The 18,232-nt window shown below is 42.0% G+C and overlaps 1 protein-coding gene across 1 annotated transcript in view; it reads left to right on the top strand.

The window, feature by feature from the left end:
- Positions 1-828: 828 nt before the first annotated feature.
- The window catches only part of ppp1r37 (protein phosphatase 1, regulatory subunit 37), a 42,455-nt gene continuing 25,051 nt past the window's right edge, over positions 829-18,232 (top strand). The window contains exon 1 of the mRNA XM_080459992.1: positions 829-2,580. Within this exon, the coding sequence (XP_080316118.1) occupies positions 1,833-2,580 (748 nt within the window). The 5' untranslated portion in view covers positions 829-1,832. The remainder of the gene's footprint in view (positions 2,581-18,232) is intronic.

Genomic DNA, 18,232 nt, shown 5'->3' with positions numbered 1-18,232 from the left:
AGACTGAGCAGATAATAGTGTTTTAAGGATTTCAAAAGAAGTGAGTGTGCCAGCAGTCCTCAGGTGTTAAGGAATTTCGTTCCACATGAGCATTAAAGTTGAAAAGAAATAATACTCTCCAATAACAGGGTTTAATTTTCCAAAGATTTCAATTAGTGTCCTAGAAAGGGTTAATTGTTTGTTTGTTTTCTAATGGTTGATTTATTCTTCTTCCGCAGACATTATCAATATATTTATTCTTTTGGTGAAGTATCACATCCACTGTTCCAAATGGAAAAAAAAGAAAGCATAATTTCCTTGCTGTTTTTATTATTATTGTTTAGCACTGCTGAAATTGATGGACTGGAAAATGGCCTCAAAAATGTCTCATCAGCTATCACAATTCCTATTGTTTTAAGATGTGTTCTTTTGTTGTTGTTGTTGTTGTTGTTGTTGTTGTTGTTGTTGTTGTTGTTGTTGTCTTGACCTTTTATATATGGTAAATGTTTTTGGTTTTCTACCTCTTGCACTTTGACTGTGACGTTTTAGTGATGATATATTTATTATTGAAGATGACCCCCCCCCCCCCCCCCCCCCCCCCACCATGTTCTCAAAAAATGTTGATTGTTTATTGTTGATGTTTAAGAATAATGCTCTGAGATTGTTTTCCTTGTTTGTTGTTTGCAATAAAGGTTTAATATCCTGGTTTGGCCCGCCTGAGACGATCAGATAGGGGCTCTATGTGGCCCCCGGACTCAGATGAGTCGTGACGCCCCTGCTCCGAACCTTTAAAAACGTCGTGGAACACTGCGTCTGTTGAACGCAGCCCTGCGGGAGAACGACGTCATCACGCAAGACGCGTGAACAACAAACAGTTGTTGGACTTCAACAAGCTAGCGAGGGTAACGCTGGACTGAGAGCGCTCCAGCTGTCTTCTCCCGCAGAGAGGGGGGCACCCAGGAGACCCGGGCGAGCCGAATATCTTCCGTGTATTCTCTTAATAATCGGAACCGCTCGCAGAGGGCACGTGCGGTTGCCGGCACGATTCCCCGAGCGCTAACGTTAGCCACCGAAACATGCTCATTGCTCGGAGTGTGACGCCTGTTTTTTTCCCCACCGCCGCTGGTCGAGGCTTGTGATGCACGACAGAGGCTGAAGACACGGGGAGCCGCCGTCGGGACGCAGTTTTTCATTACACGGAAGAATGGACTTTGTCGCGCACCAGCGGACCGGCTCACATGAAGAAGCGGGCACGCGACTGCACACGGGCCTGGACGTCATTGTCGGACAACTAGTTTAGCACGCTAGCGGCAGGCGATAGCTCGCTTTAATTCATGCAGATCAATCGGTGTCGGTGTCGGGGCACTAGGCTTACTGTGCGAGCGTAATGGAGGCTCCCTGAGTGGACTTGCTTGTGTCGGTTGATCATCGCGGTTCCCACGTAATCCAATGTACCGACGACCAGGGAGTGTTTTCAGCTTGGAGCAGTAGGACAGAGTGGGCAGAAGTTCGGAAAGTGGTTGGTTACCTGCACAGCTCGCAGTTGAGCAAACTTCACTTGTTTGGTGTATGAATAGCTGTTGAAACGACATCTATTGCCACACAGCTGTCACATATTTAATCCTATTGTTAATTTGTGTGCACTTTAAAGGGGATACACCAAAGTAATTTGGATATTCACTACAAACAATTCCGAATATAATTATCTCATTGCACTTCAGTCCAGTTTAGTCACTAAAAGACCCAGTTTGTTCGTTGCTGCAATACAAAAGGGGGCATATTCCCAAGGTCCAGTCAGTATCTAAGCTGGGTGGTACAGTCTAAGACTTTTGAGTTTCACTGGAAATGAAAACATGAATATCGAAGAACAGTGTCTAGATTTGTGCAATGTCAAAACCAAAAGTAACGTGGACGATGACCACAACACTGCCAACAACACAGAAGGGATCACCCCCCGGATATCTGAACTGATGATGGACAGTAACACGGAAAAGCAAAACATTGTTTCTACAGAGGCCTCTGAAACCTACCAGATGCCCCAGCTCACTGACAACCTCCAGGCAGCCGAGGAGGACAACCATTCGGCTCAGGACACAATTGAAATTGATGAGGTCAATGGGAACAGAACAAGCAGCACCCCAGACGCTGTCGTGAATCCCACTGACTTGATCTTTTCTAACGATGAGCAGCACGGAGACGATGTTGGGGAGGGTAAAATGAAGGATGCTGCTGCCGGTGATCCTTTACAGATTGTGGGGGCAGAAGGGGACGATGGCGGCGACATGGACATAGGTGTGGATCTAAGCCTCGAGGAAAGTGGCGTGTTGGAGGCTGAATCTTTAAATGTTGGCACATTATCTGACAATACTTCAGACTCGGAGTCCTCTCCTCAGGACGTGCCGGCTGCCTGCGAGGCAGAAAACCAGTCGGACGAAAAGCAAGTGAGCAGCACAGAGGCTTCTGGCACAGACCAAGCTGGGCTGTATCCCTCTGTTCAGGAGGGGGACGATGCACACAAACCAAGTGGCAAAAGGGTGACATTTCCCTCGGATGACGGTATCATCTCTGGAGCAGTGGAGCCCAAGGATCCCTGGAGACATGGTAATATTTTATGTCCCTGCATGCTTGTCTGTGTGAATTGTTTTCCATTTGTCCCGCCCATTTTTTTTGTGCCTGTTTCAACATGTTTGTTAATTAATCCTCCTCATGCTGGTTGCATGTATCACACGTCATCCATTTCTAAAGGAGCTGATGTTGGGTCTAAAATATGCACTGCCGTGATGCTATATTTGCCGACTAGCCTATAAAAACATGTTTTTCTGATGGATAGAAACGTTTGTACATGGGAGGCGGGCCCATGTGTTGGTGTGTTTAGCAGAATCCTCTTTTGTGTCTTTCTTCAAAGCTTCTACTCCCTTTACGGCTCGGGCCGCCATCAGGTTAGTCCTCAGGCAGACGGCACCTGTGTTCCCACCCATTTTTCAAACAGAAGTTCAAATACCCCAAAAAATAACATCACACGTTTGTAACCTTAATCGCAACTGCTGTAAGCCCTGTCCTGTGCAGTATTGTGAGTGAATCCCACCACTCCTTGAGGTGTGCCATTTTGGTTTTTTTTTACGGCAGTAGGTTCCTGTTTGTTAAACACGTCGGGGGGGGGGGGGGATTTCAGGACACGGCTTGGCCTGTACCGTATTGCCACAAGGATTTCAATATTCTAAGGTTACAATAAAAGTTTTCACTTTTTTTGTTACCTTCATGCAACGTTTATGTAAAAGTATTTGAGTGCTTTACAAGTTTTATGTCTGACAAGTAAACAAAAAAACAACCTTTATAGATTACTGATGGAAATATTTAGCACAGAAAAACTTAAACTAGTCAAAAAATATCATTCGCATACAAACATTGTGGCTGTTGTGTAGGACTGTTGCAGTAACTGGAGTCTCTCTTTTTATGCCTTTTGCATGACAGATTAATAGGTATGATCGTATAATTATCTTTCAATGCTGCCTCTTTAGACAGAATTTATGCGTTGCAAATCTCCGTCGTCTCAAAGTTAAAACTTCCATTTTTCACATTTTAATAAGAGTTAACAGTCATCAGCCACCAAATGGGCGAGAAAAAAAAGGATTTTCTAACTTATTGCAAATATACCCTGCTCATGATTTAACTTGGTTTATTTTTGTTTTTGTTTTCTATTATATTCATCTTCTTGTTGTCATAATCCAATTCATTTTATGCTACTAGTTCTTTAATGCGGTGTTGTTAATCCTTTCATGTAAATATTCTCGTCCGGGGAAGGGGTGTGTGTCCGTTTGTTCCATGACTCACCCCTTCATGTGTGGTGAACAATGGACTCTAGTTAATGAACAGATCTCCAGTCCTCCTGTGATTACTGGTGTTTGCTTGCTGGACTGTGACGCCACAGTTTGCTGCGATCTGATAAAATGACCAATTGCATTAGGTGCACCACTGCCGGCCTTGCAGTCATGGGGTATATGTGCGACTTATCCTCTGAGTTCTGGTTTGTTTGGGAGTTTTTTTTGTTTCCGCTCTCTGACATATATAACCAAAAATAAATGTAGGCCAGGCCGAGGAAAGGGTCAATGTTGTGAGAGGTCTGGATGGGGGAGGGGCCGTACAAGGAAGCACATGAGCAACAAGGTTAATGTGCAAGAACGGTCGTGCTTCATGTTCACCTCAAGTTCAAATGTGCTGTTGGCGCCTACTTGCACCTTTTTCAGTGCAAATGCCCGGCCGAGTTAGACGTAAATTATCTATTGCCATTTTCCTGTGGGGGCAAAGTCCGATCCCGCTCGAAAGGTCTTCTCAGGAGATGGATGCCCGCAGTGTGTGTTTAGAGTATTTATCAAACACATTTATCTTGTAGTTTAAGTTCCAAAGGTTCAACTCGCTGTGCTTTTGATAATGAGGATTAGGTGATGACTGAAGTTTTTAATGTTGAGGAAAATTGGAACTATAACAAAATATTTTTTTTTATCTTTGCAAGTTGTACAGATACAACATTTCAATTTTTAAAGTAAAATTGAAAGTGTTTATTCAACATTTGTTGCTTCCAGCTTCTTTAGTATCCATTATGTTCTTTGTATGATTTTAAAAAAGGTGTTTTATTTTGCCCAGTGAAGTTTCCTACATGTAATGGTGGTAACTCCTAGTTGCAGCTTTATACCGACCTCTTGTCATTTTATGTCTTATTGAATTCATTCTTTCTCTATTCTCATTGTTTGTTCACATCTTTGTTCTCCAAATGATAAAACTTAGATTTTTACCTACAAATTCAAATGGGACTTTTATTAGAAAACAAACCAACTTCTCATAAAGCCTTTCAGTGACGCTGTCAAATGGGACATTTTACTGCCACAAACACTGTGTGCTGGTTGTTTTGAAGTAAACTTGCAGGATAGAAGTTTTCCAAATCAGAGCAATGCTTTGTTTAATATGACCAACACTAGTACACCAAACTGCATCTTGAATTACAGAATACTGTGATACTGTTTCATCTACATTATTTGCTAAGAAAATCCAGCTTGACGAAAACCTCCATGTTGAAACCACAGGTTGGATTAAGCTATTAATAGCTTTTACCTGATAAAAATGAGTCATATTTTGTCACTGTTTTAAAAAGATCGGTCGCTGATGGTAAATATTTGGTTAGCGCACCTTCTGCTTGTAACGGTTCATCGAATAATTGTTCCTGTTGTTTACTATCCATGTTATTTCAGTGCGTTAAAATTCTTGAAATGTTAATGATAAACTTCTTCAACCTTTAACGTTCACCTGGATCTCTTGACTTAATCCTGTCACTCTTGTGAAAGTTTTGAATCGCCGCCAATACTCCTCGGGCTTCGTTTGCAGAGTGCACACCCGTACAATAGAGCCGCCATGCATCCAGAGCCTTTATCTGTGGATCTCGTGTCGGGTTCCTTGTGTCCCTCTGCCTCACATCGCCTGTCAGAAACCTCGCAGTGAAATCGGGCTCGCAGAGCTCGAGGCTTCAACCTCACGAAGTGCGAGTTTTACCGCTGAGGGGGAGAGAAAAAAGTTCCTGGAATTGAAGACTTGCAAAGAAAGTGATCTCCGCTTTAGTGCCATTACAAAATGAGCTTCTGAAAGGAGACTGCTGTGTAAAATAAACACCTGTGGTTCAGGAGCGACGACGCTCTGGGGAGCAATTGTAGCATACTCGGGTGTCGTGTTTCTGTGTCTTCCCTGCTGCTCTCATTTTGGAGAATTGATGTCCGGCCCATCATATCAGCAAGTCTGCAATGTGTGAGGCCAAGATTAAACAGGGGGGGGGGGGAATGTTGGCAAGCAGCCAGCTGAGGTACCATTGTGTTAATAATCCACAACAGAACATATTTTCTAGAACTTGGGAAAAAGTGTAAAATGTACAGGAGTGAGTAAGCTTGGAGTAGGATGATTCACCTACGAGTATTTTTTCATTTTTTTAGCCTTCCGCATTAGACTTGGAGGTTCACCAATTCTCAGGCAAATACTACATTGTTTCCTGAAATTCTTGAACTTCCTAACATGTTGCGAGGCTGCTCCTCCTCCATTTGTCCTCCTTCCTCACTGATCAGCACAGGTCCATGTTTGGCCCCATAATCGGCAATGCTTGCAAGTGAAAAAGCTTTTGGGCCTCGGGAAGTATTCCCACTGCTTTTTCAGACCTCTCACTTTTTGCAAGCAGTCGGATACAGAGAATCTGTCATTAATTTAGTACAATTCTCAACGCGGGTACAGAAACTAAATGACTACGTAACATTGAAAAAAATTTTTTTTAAAAGCTATTCTTGCAGCTTTACTTGTGAGTCAGCCTTGCACTCTGTCTATTTTCAATCACGGCGATACTTTAGGTCGTTAGACTGTGACACATCGGTCACATTTCAAATCTTCGCAGACCTCCGTCACCCAGGAGGTTGCAACTTATTATAAACAAAACAAATGGCAGTTTGGAAAATTATTAGTGCTTTTAGTTTTCCCCACCCCCCATCAGTTGACAACACAGTGCGTCTTTGATTTGGTAACGCCCGCTAATAATATCATCTCTCAGGGCCAGCCGGAGAGTTTGCGCATTCATCTGTTTATCATGCCTGCCTGTCTGTCACACCCACACCTTTTCTTGTGATTTTCAGAAAATATTGTGCCTTGTGTTTTGAACCACACCTTCCAGAAGTTTCTCAAACAAAACTAGTTCATCTTAAATGTGAACAAGTCACCTGAGTGAAGACTGTCTTGCGTATCGGTCACTGTCCTGCTGTTGGTTTGTGTCTCAGTGACTTGTACGTAATCGTCAGACTTTGGACGGGAATTCCTCTCTCCTCTCCCTGACCTGCTCCTCTCATCACGAGGAAGTGACAGTTACCACCTTCATGGACGACACTTTGCACAGTTATGCCCTGCATAGAGAAGCCCGGGAGACTGATGCTTACTAACAACGTCACACTCCATCTGGTGTGGCAGATTTCTGTTTTTATGTGGGAGATTGTTGAAGTTGGCTGCTCTGGTGATGGACAAGCTGTGTCTTATTGTCAAAAGCATGACATCCATATGGTCGCGCTGTAACGTCCAACTGTATTTGACTGATTGCATTAATGTCTGGACCAACCTGAGAAGGTTCTTGTTGTGAAACGAACAACCTGCCATTTAAAAAAATCAGCATTGTGATGTCTGTGTGTTTTGAATGAAGCCAGAGTGTGCTGCATTTGTTTGTTACTCTTCCTCAGTCTGCCGTCTGGTTATGCACAAACCCACCAATTAATTCCAAGCAAGTGAACGGATCAATAATCAACAAACTGTTGCCAAGTCGGGCCAATTCTTGAGATGCATCTTTAGAAACTATCAAATTTGGTGTGTTTGCTGATGATTTTTCCACTCTTGTGCAAACCTGAGCTGATACGGTACCATTCGGATTATGCCAATCAAATTAGATATAGGTTATAAGCTTCCGGCTCTTCTGTTTTAAACAGGAGGTAGCTCAAAGTCGGACATTTATCATCTTTGTACCTGCCGTCACTGTCTTGGCATGCAGCTTTGCACAAGTACAGAGCTGTACTGCCACAGGCCTGTATTTTTGCCCCACCTTTGACAATTCAGGCTGCCAGTTGTCATGTGCGAATGACTCCGCCGCCGCTATCCACGGCACTGCAGTGTGAAATGGCAGGGAAATAGGACTAGAGCTTGGGAGAGGGGGGCTATTTTCAACGTTGGCACCCACTTGTTAAGTAGGAGCTGGCAGCACTTCTGTGTTCCACCCCCTGACAAGCGCAACCATCTCTGGAAGCTTGCCAAATTGTTCGACATCTTGCATGTCTGTTGTCCTGTGAAAACAATGTCCCTTGTAAATACATCCAAGCACGTATGAAAATAATTTGCTTCCACGTGAGCGTTAGTTTTTCATCCCTCAGCTGCAACACGCAGACGATATGTGCAACCATACAAGCTCCTCTCGGGCCTGTTTTCATCAGCGGGGCAACAAATCACCTAACGACTACTGAAAAGGTTTGGCCGTACATCTGAAACGGTCTGGTTTCAATTTACTTTTAGTTGAACACCTGGCGTCCATGTGTTTTCTCCTCTGCTTCTAATCTTCTCTGTTGGTGTAGACTTTTCTTTAAACCGCTGCCTTGGAATGATTTTCTCCCGAAGTGTGTAACCTGTCAAGTCTGGTTTCCTGCTCGTCACCTTTCAGTCACATTTGAGCTTAATTGAAAGGCATTTAAACGGTCAGCTCAGGGTGACCTACACATAGCATTACTGTCTTTTAGTAAACCTGGCGGGTCATTTTTGTAGAATAATGCCAGCCACTGCATGACGGGTTCACGTATACTGAAGGGGTTTTAGGCTGAGGCTTAGTAGACACTTCTTACCATGCTAAGATTACAGACCTATTTTGGTTGTTGGCACTTCAAATTATTTATTAAAGTACTTTTCAAGATTTCATGCTAAAAGATGGAGACGGCATCGCTGCATTTTTGTTACCATGGCTATCTGAAAACTATAATTTTGTCCCTTGATTGTTGCGCCATTTTCTGCTCCATTTCCATTTGTCATAACCAACTTTAGGTCGTCGCAGTAGTCACACTGTGAGATGAAGCGAGAAGCACTCTTGAAACTTATCCCGTACTTTCAGAAGACCCCCACCCCATATGACATGAAGCCATCCCGTTTAAGCCACAAGTAGGAAAACCTTTAATGTTTGGGTGACTTTGATCATACCAAAACTTTACGGTATACTTATGCGCCAGTACTACCTTTTCAAACCACGCCCTGCTTCACATGTAAACATTACTCTCTACTACAGTCACAGCTATCTAGCAACTCCAGATGTGCACAGAATAAAATGTGTTTTTGCCAGTAGTAGTCTTGAGTGATCCTGGTACCATCTTCACCAGTTAGTTTTGCTTAAGCCGTTGGCACAGTTCGCTCCTTGTGTCAGTCTGCCAGTGAAGCCTGTATGAGCAAACAAGTCAAAGAGACGGAACACATGACATTATATGGTTCAATGACTTTTCTAAGGCGTCCTCTCTCTGCGCCAGATCTCTCATGCGTCTGTCTGTCTTGCCTCTTTATCTGCACATATGCAAACACTTGTCTTTCCTCGTTTCCTCCTTGTTGCTGGAGTGAGGATAGAAAGCGCAGCACCTGTAGACGGCATGTTTACACTTTGTTTCATGTTGGATACATAGCGTGACAGTGAAGGAGAGGAAGATGAACAACCTAGACATGCATAACAAACTGGATCACACTTGATGCCTAAAGTCAGACAGGATTACTCGGTTGTTCCCATTAATTCGTCGCTGTGTCTTAAGATGATGATTTGTTGCAAAAATGCGCAACGAAGGCTGATATTGGATTATTTAGTGTGGCGGTTGCCTGCGGTTACACAGAGCCCTCATAGGGCAGCTGCCTCTGAACAGGTGTTTTTCCCTTTCCAGCACATTGAAAAATGACAATTACATTTGTAAAGAGGCCCTTGAGGTTTGGATCAAACACCAAGTGGCTTTTGAAAATAGTTATGGCTGCTGTAGGTTCCTTTTTAGGTGCTTTTCAAAGCGCTGTTTAAAAGCTTGAACAATGAAGGTGACCATGTTGACATTTCGTTATACAACAACCGAAAACAAACCAGCGTTGGTCCTCTTCCGGGAGCAGTTGTCCAGGTGTAAATAGGTGTACCGTAGGTAAAAACAAAATGGCAATGTTCCAAGTCCCCCACAAGCTCCTTACTCCACAATCCTCACAGTTCTGCTTACACACTCAGCTTTGACTTAAGCCACTACAACGCAGTGAAGACTACACACATCCGAGAGAGTGAGACTCGTGCTACTAAACCCGCCGCGAAGAGAAACCGCGGGAGCAATTCATCAGACATAACAAGCTAAATAAACTTTCAGCAGGATCGCTTTCAAACTTGAACCTTAGTTAACTCTGAGAAATGCGAGTTGAGGGACGATTCCAGACAATGTTTTTCCTCAAACTTCCATGACTGTGACAATCAAAAGCTGTATTTGATATGAATATAGTCCTCTTCCTCTGTCGAGGAACAACTGCTGCAAGAAGGGGGAAACAATAAGGCATTAATATACAATTTCTGACTTCACGTCTTGTATAATACTTCATGGTAATTATCTAGAAAGCAGTCACACACTTGTTCGCTCATCTGTCCCAGTAAGTCGAACATAAACCAAGTCTGGTATTAGAGCCCACGCTCACACTGTGGGCCTTCCGTGGGTCTATTTTTTTTTTTTTTTTTTCCTGACCTTTAGTGGGTGGTGGAAGAGGTTTAGACTGCAGCTGTGTCATGATGTGCAGCAACAAAGACGAGGATATGTCTTGTATTTTTAGCCGTTGTATTCTGCATATTGATGCACCATTTTTGATTAGCTGCCACACTTTTCTTGGCAGGAGGCTTGCTATGCAGAATTGATTGGAGAATAAAAAGGGACCAAGACCCAACCTTGGATGGTTTAGATAAAGTGGGATGACTTGCTCAAAATTGTGCAACATTTATGACCAAAAGTCCCCATTTGGCCCACCGTCGGCCAAATTAAGTTTGTCTGGAGTTTTCTGTTTGGCCTTTCAGTATTGTTTTTACTAATTTGTGATTTGTGATTTCAGCCATTTAGCTGTTTTTATCCAATAAGACTGAGCTGTTTTAGTGGCTTTGTGCTTTACTCTTTAGTTGTTTTTTCACATACCTAACATCCAGGTCAGCCAGCGTCATTTACTCTAAAAGCAAATGAGTGTGTGCATGCTCAATGAAGCCCTTATTTTCTCCAAAGTATTTTCTTTAGCAGGGTAATCCACGGCTGAGTGGTGTTGTCAACTCAACATTTATCACCTGCAGTCGAAGACAGCGGTTTCGAAAGTGACAGATCTTTCAGTTCAGTATTATATGATACTTTGTTGTTCTGAAAGATTTCTCATGATGTCGAAGAAAAATTAACAAGTTTGAAGTATGAAATTTACAAGATTATCAGGAACTGTTATTGACAAGTCCAACATTTGAGACAGGAAGACGGGATCCTTTTTTTTTTTTTTTTTTTTTTGGCGCACTACAAATCTGTTCAAGATCCTTTATGAAGTCTTGATCCAATGTCTTTTTGACGCTAATTTTAATTTGTCAAAATCTATGTCGCGACACTTGGCCTGTAAAAAGTGCAAACTTTTTGGGGGGGGACTCTGCTTTTTATTTGACATTTTACTGGACTGAAATTTGATGTTGGATACTTCAATTTATATCATTTATGTATGGAAGCCTGTTTAACCAAGACCATGTGTTTTGGCTCGAATGTTTGCCCCGCAGCTCTGTTTTGTGGGCTTACTGTGACGTGGTGTTTTTCGTCAGTCTGCAAAGGTAGATAAATATTATAACTCTCAAGAGTCAACATTGAAGAAACTGTGCATTAGCAGTAAAAACATAAAATTGAAAAATGTATGAAGACATCTAAATGTTTTGTCACGGTGCTAATGTAAAATGCATGTTTGCAAGCCACTCCTGTAAAATCAGCGTTGTGCTGAAAAGGGACTTATTAGTACATTAATGAACATGTCGAGCCAAAAGTCTTTCACCTTAATCTAATCAGCCACACTCAAATGTTGCTCGAAAAGCCAGCAGTCATAAAGACGGGAGCCACAGTATTGTTAAATTTGTATCGCAGTGCTGTCACTTCTGGAGGACGCTTGTGCACATAATGTGTGCAAAAGGCTTGTTTGTGACCAACACAGCTGCCCAGGCCCTTCTGGCAAAGTGTGCTGGCATCTTCACCACTAACTGGTCCAGCGCTCCAAAATTGGAAACAACTGAAAAGTATTTCAGGGCAAAATGATCATTCCTTATGCTTCCTCTAACCTCAGGTGTGCTATTTTGAAACAGTCTTTCTGAAAACAATGTCGTGTCGTACAGCTTGAGCAGTTAAAGGCGTGGTAGTGAAGTAGCATGGTTTTCTCGACTCGGGCTGCTGTCATTCAGTGCTTGGCCGCAGGGAGCTTTCAACACGGCGCTCTACTCTGAACATATGTGTCTGAACTTGTTGCAGCTCTGCCAGTTGTTCAAGTTCAGTAATAGATTTCTAATTTACTGCAGGTATACCTCCTCCTTTGCTGCCTTTAGTTTACGCTCACTCCAAGATGCCGAACCAGCTGGCCGTGTGTCGCAACACCGTAACCGAGTTAATAGTTGATACTTTTTCCTTGTCAGCATGCTGTAGTTAGTCGTAATGAAATGCAACCGATAAACTAGCAGTGGAACCGATGACTGCGAATGTTTTCCTTTGTTGATTTATTTGCTCATTGAAGAATTGATTGGTTATTTGATCCTGAAAATGTTGCAACGGTGTGAAAATGTCACGTCTCAAAGCCTAAACTAAGTTCTAGCCACTAGTTCACAACTGTAATATATTCCATTATGATTTTAGGGGAGCTAAAGGAATCTGATGTATACTTATGAAGCTTGAATTGGAGCAATCAAGCCCTATTAAACAAAAAAATGCTCAATGCTATTAACTTTGTTGATTTCAATAGCCTTGAGTAGACTCATAATTGCAGCTCTGAACTGACGATCATGACTGCATGATTTAGTCCATTCACAAATGGAAACTCCATAAATCATCCACAAACCAGTACAGACTTTCAGTCACGGCGAACAAACAATGCAGAGATCTTTCTGCAAGTCTAAATCTTATTCAGACTCAAATTTTTCCAGTGATGTACTGTACAACTATTAGTGGGTATGAACTAGCTGTAATTGTTCTTTGACATCTATAATTTTTTTTTTTCTTTAAATGAATAATTTTTTGACAAGTGGATTGCTGGGGGTGTTTTTGTTTTTTTTTGATTTGTATGACTGCTTGTTAAAGTGTGATGGGTTAGTGCTACAGCCTCTATTTTCAACTTCTGTTGACCATTAATTATTATCATTTGCTTTTGAGAGACACACGCACACACAAATAGATCTGGTCTGTGATTGGATGGTTGTACTACAGACCTCCACCGTAATGTAATATATACAGAGTAAAGCTGTAATTTGTCTTCTTTTTTCTGGTGGAATTTTTTTTTGCTATCTTGGCAACACATGTGGCAACAGTATAGAAATGAACTTGATTTATTTTATTTTTTCCCTTTTAGACATGCCAGTTTGTGTATTTTCACAGAACACATGCCTGTTTTTAAAATGTATACAACATTGCCATGTTGCATCTTGCTCTGAGGAAAAAATACTGCTTACTAATACTCAAAGAGACACTCTGTGATGCTAAATCTGGGTCTATTGTTCGTCATGCATATTAAGCTGTGACAAGGCTAGACTTCCAACTCTAATTATCCTGAGTAAATTTTCCGACCAATTATCCCACTGCGTTTGAGTGCATACTTTTCTATTTGACCTCTGTTCAGTGTGTATAAATCTTGGCTGGAGGAGTGTCCGTTTGAGGGTAAGAGCTGCTGAACATGGTGTGACGGCAAGATGCTTTCAGTGCAGCATTCTGTGGATGAGATGTTTTGTGGTTTAACTTCACCCTGCTGTTCTTGTGTGTGTGGGGGGGGGGGGGGGGGGGGGGGGGGGTTACGACATGCTTGGTCAACTTAACAGTAAACCTGCACCTGCAGAGTTGTGGTTAAAAAAAAAAAAAAAAGTAGCATTAGTTCCCAGCCTTAAATCTGGAGCAGTGAGTTCGCCGCTGTATATCTGACTCAGCAGCAAGCTCTGCACTGTTGTAACGACATCCTGCTCTTCCTCTGTTTGTTTATTTTACTCTCCAGCTCGGAGATGACAGCAGCAAGTGAGTTATTGTTTGTGTGCTGTTGCTCTTGCACTGTGGATGATGGCCAGCAGTAAAACAAGGAGAAAGAGGGCAGGTTGCTTGGCTATGGTGCTTTTGCAGAGTCGGATCAAACTTGGGTCTCCTTTTGTTTTCCCCACAATGAAAATATCAAGGTTGCTAAATGTCATCCGCCTTTTCAGGAGATGAACTTTGCGTCTTCTTTACCCGTTCTCTTTCCTCAGGCTATATTATCAATGACATTAGAGCTTTTTAAAAGCGCAGTACTCTGTAAAAGGTTTATGTTTTTAGGAGGGACTTCTTGCTTTTTTTTTTTTTTGACTTGTCATCCCAAATGGGTCAATAAATAAGAACTTTCAGCAAGTGGAGGGTTTAAGTCCAGCCTTGTGGTATGTGCTACCACGAATTGACTATTATTTCAGCTCACGTACTTGGAAAAAAAACTGCTACTTCTTTGCCTAAGGTATAAACAACAAAAGAAGCACAGATTGTAACGCCTCTGACTTATCTGTAACTTTCTGGTCTCGGTCAAACCCGTCACCCTCCCTCCATGCTTCCTCTACTTTCAGTGCATGTTCCAAGCTTGTGTCCTAAATGTGTATCTGCTCATTTCCTCTGCATTCGTCGACATTGATTGTATTTCTTGACTGCTGCTGCTATCTCCTCATATCAGTGGAAGGAGATATTCTGCATATCATCAGCTCTTAATCAGGTTTTCTGCTATGTTGTTTGGCGCGGTCCTGTCCCATCTTTCCCTCCCCCGTCGTCTGTGTACCTCCTCATTGCCACTCCCTCTGTACATGTACCAGCAGCACTGGGGGGAGTGCAATAAAACAAAGTCGGCGCAATCAGAAAGGCGGGCAGCAGCTGTAGCTCGGCTCTTAAAGATCCTGCAGAGCCGAAGCTTGCATCTTTTGCTCCAGTTTAAACCGCAAGCATCTACCTCCCAAGTAGTTTTTAGTTGCTCAAGTTCTCTTTTGTACTTCTCGGTTAAACACATTGGTTAGGCTCCTTGTGCAGGTTTCATCTGCTTTTTTTCTTTCAACTAAATAGTTATTTTCCAGCTATTTCCATCTTTCTGATCTTCTTGCTTTCTGTATTTAATGTATAAATGTATTGTGTTGTTGGCATGAGACCTCCCCACCCTTCAGGAAATGTTTATACACACTCCACAACGACTCTCTACAATAACACTTTTCCAAGGACACGGTGTTCACTGGAACGCACAAAGTGTACTGTACAATTTTACTGGACTGCTCTTTTCCTCACTGGTAGGAACTGCTTTTAGGTTAAAGCCAAAGGGCCGTGCTCATATACTCTTTTTGCGGATCAAGCACAGATGTCAAGTTGGATTAATTGGGTGAAATAAAAACACAGTGTGACTTAGTAAAGTCACTAATTACTTTAATTGCAACAGATTTTTAGTATATGTTTAATCTGTATTCTAAACATACTAAGGACTGAGTGGATTTATGCAGAGAATCTCATTAAAGCATCACTGGTGTTTATGTTAAGGCACTGATTAAAACCATTTCTGAACAAATGAGGATGTAAAACTTGAGAGGGGAAAAAAGACTTCTGCACAAAAACAAAGCACTTATTGAATCCTTGACATATAGGGAGACCGTCTGTACTTGTGTCTGCAGAGGCTTTGCATTTCTTTGCTAGACTTCAGTGTACTTGTGAAGGACTTTCAACAAATGGATATAAATGCCTTGATGTATTGAAAAGTCATCCAATCTGTGAGGAAGGTTGAAGATATTCTGTAAACTTACACATCATACTCTTTCATGCAGAAGTTAATGACAGAAATTCTCATTATAAAGGCAACTTCAAACCTCTCATCACATTTTGCCTGTGGACCCAAGGTTTATTAATGTGAAAAATAGATCTATATGTCCTCGTTGAGATGAAATGTGCAGTTCTGAATAAGTGCTGTCTCATAGTCGAGCAATTTAAAGTCTTTGACAAGAAAATGTGATATTTGACTCTGTAGCATCCTAAAATGGAGAAACTTTTTTTTGTGTTACATGTTGTCATTGAGTACTTTACTGATCTTTAATTGTAACAATACTACTTAACCATAAACCATTTGTTTCCACAAAATCTTTTTGGAGCCTTTTCTGTTCATACAAACTGTTTTAAATGCCTTGTGCTTCCCTCTTATAAGCACAATCAAGGTTAGGATTTAATATTGCTGCGTAACTCGACTGATTATGTTAAAGTAATGACAGGCCGTCCTTATTCAAACACGAACTTTGTTCTCTTTCAAACTGCAGTTTGCTGCAGTGCGTGGCTTCTGGTGTCTGCAGTAGTGAAGGGGTTTTCGGTGGAGAATGGGAGGCTCACTCATGTTTCTCTCATGTGCTTTATACAGAGAACACAGTCCTCAGTTCCTGGTAGTAAAACCACAGGTTTGATCATGTGGTCATCCGTCAGAGCTGCATGCATCTCCAGGTCTGAAGCAAGATGGGGGATTTCTTCCTTCTTGCTGCACGACTCATTCTGATTTGTTAGTTGACTACAGCTGAACGGTGTATAGGTTAGTGCTGACCTCCACCATATGGCAACCTTTGAAATGTTGCATAAAACGAAATCAGCAGTTACTCCATTTACATGCTTGCTTTTTCCCATTGAGTTATCAGATTGTTCTGTTTATATGAACACTGAATAAAATGATCAGACTGTTGGGCTGGTTTATAATCTCTTGAGAATCATTAGACTGAGTCAATAAATCAGTCCCATAATGCTTTGCATTGTGGAAACATGCAACTCCCAAGACACTTAGTTCACTGAGCCTCTACAGTCTTTTAGAGCCTTTTAATATGTTTAGGACTGGAGTTTTCTCCTGCATCAAATGTTTTTTTTCTACCGCTCTTATTTTCAAAACATTGCGTGAAGCGTCAAATGGTGACATAACGGACATGAACACGAAGCTCTGACAGTGAAAACTTATCTGAAACATTTTCTCTGATCGGATCATATATACGCCTCCACCACAGACAAATCAATCACAGTTTCAACGGCAGGCGACCTATCTACGACGATAGTCTTTACATCATGTCGTTTGAGTCTGATCAGTGGATAATCGAATTACTTATGCTCCATATAACCACAGCTAGTGCTAAATATCCTCAAGACTCGTCTACAGGTGAGAATAAGCGTTCATTATTGATGGAATAGCTATTAAAATCAGATCACATGTTCTAAGGTATTGTTTACTATATTAACACCCTTCTATAGCAGAATACCAAGCAATTGAAGGCAAGTGGAGTGGTTATTTTCTACCGTTTTGCTAACATTTTCCAAGTCTAGTGGAGCAGTCGGAGGCATTTTCCCTGTAAACGGCTGATTAACAGTGACTGTATGACCTTTAATGGCTCATTTTGCGAGGCTTGTGAATGCAGCTTTCTGATGATAGATATGTAAAAGATGATGTGAACATATATGGAATGGAAACTCGTGTGGCAGTTTTCTTTAGTGCATGCCAAGTTTTATTCTTCTGTGTGGCATTATCTGACCAAGTATATGTGGTGTGCATATATGTGTGCAGCAGCTACACTAGTTTCTGTTAAGGACGCTTGGTTTGGTTCTGAAAACGATGGAAAATATGTGTTGTGACTCCTTTCAGTTTCTCGCTCTTTTATCTCATCTCTCATACTTCAGAATCGCTGAAGCATTGATCACTGGCTCCCAAGTTTTAGCTGTCGTCTGACAGGTCTGATCCAGGGTCTGCCACTAGCCAATGCTTTCTCACTGACGGCAGTGGCGGGAGATGATGTTGAGAGGTAAACTGATGGGGCGGTGATGAAGGAAACCGGAGACGGAGGGAGCTGAACATGTGGGGCGGGCATGTTCTCACCTTGGTGAGAGAACTGGAAATGCTGACTGCAGTGAAAACGCACACACCCCACAGCAGCCCACATAGTGGTACTACATGGGGAGGGGGGGTGTTCATTACTTCCCAAAAAATCCTTGTGTTGGTATAGTTTGATTTCCTGACCTTTTTTAAATGATTTCATAAATTCTACTTTCTCGTCAATCTTTCCTGCGTTTCCCTGCTTTTCATTTCCCAGCTGAGCCTCTGAATGTTTCCCAGTCATCTGACTGGAGTTAGGCCCCCACAACAGTCTGAGATGGTAGCAGCGGCTGACCCACACGCAGACCAAGAACAATACCTTCTTTTTGCCGACTTAAGTAGGGGAGCCTTTCGAGTGGTTACATTTTTTTGAACCTCTCCGTCAGGAAAACACAGGAAAGACTGCTATTAGACATGACTATAACTGATAAACAACTGTCTGGGAGAAAATTTATAATTTCATAATACGAACAATCTATTTAGTCTTTAGTCACTGAGTGTTTTCAAAAGGCGGAGCGACGGCCAGAAATGTGTTGTTTGGTCTTAAACCAGCAGCACATTGAGTTCATTATTTTTGTGGAGAACTGAAGAACTT

Source organism: Lipophrys pholis (genome assembly GCF_963383615.2).
Source record: "Lipophrys pholis genome assembly, chromosome: 3".
Lineage (NCBI taxonomy): Eukaryota > Metazoa > Chordata > Actinopteri > Blenniiformes > Blenniidae > Lipophrys > Lipophrys pholis.
The sequence above is the reverse complement of the archived record's forward strand: the minus strand, read 5'-3'. Positions and strand labels throughout refer to the sequence as shown.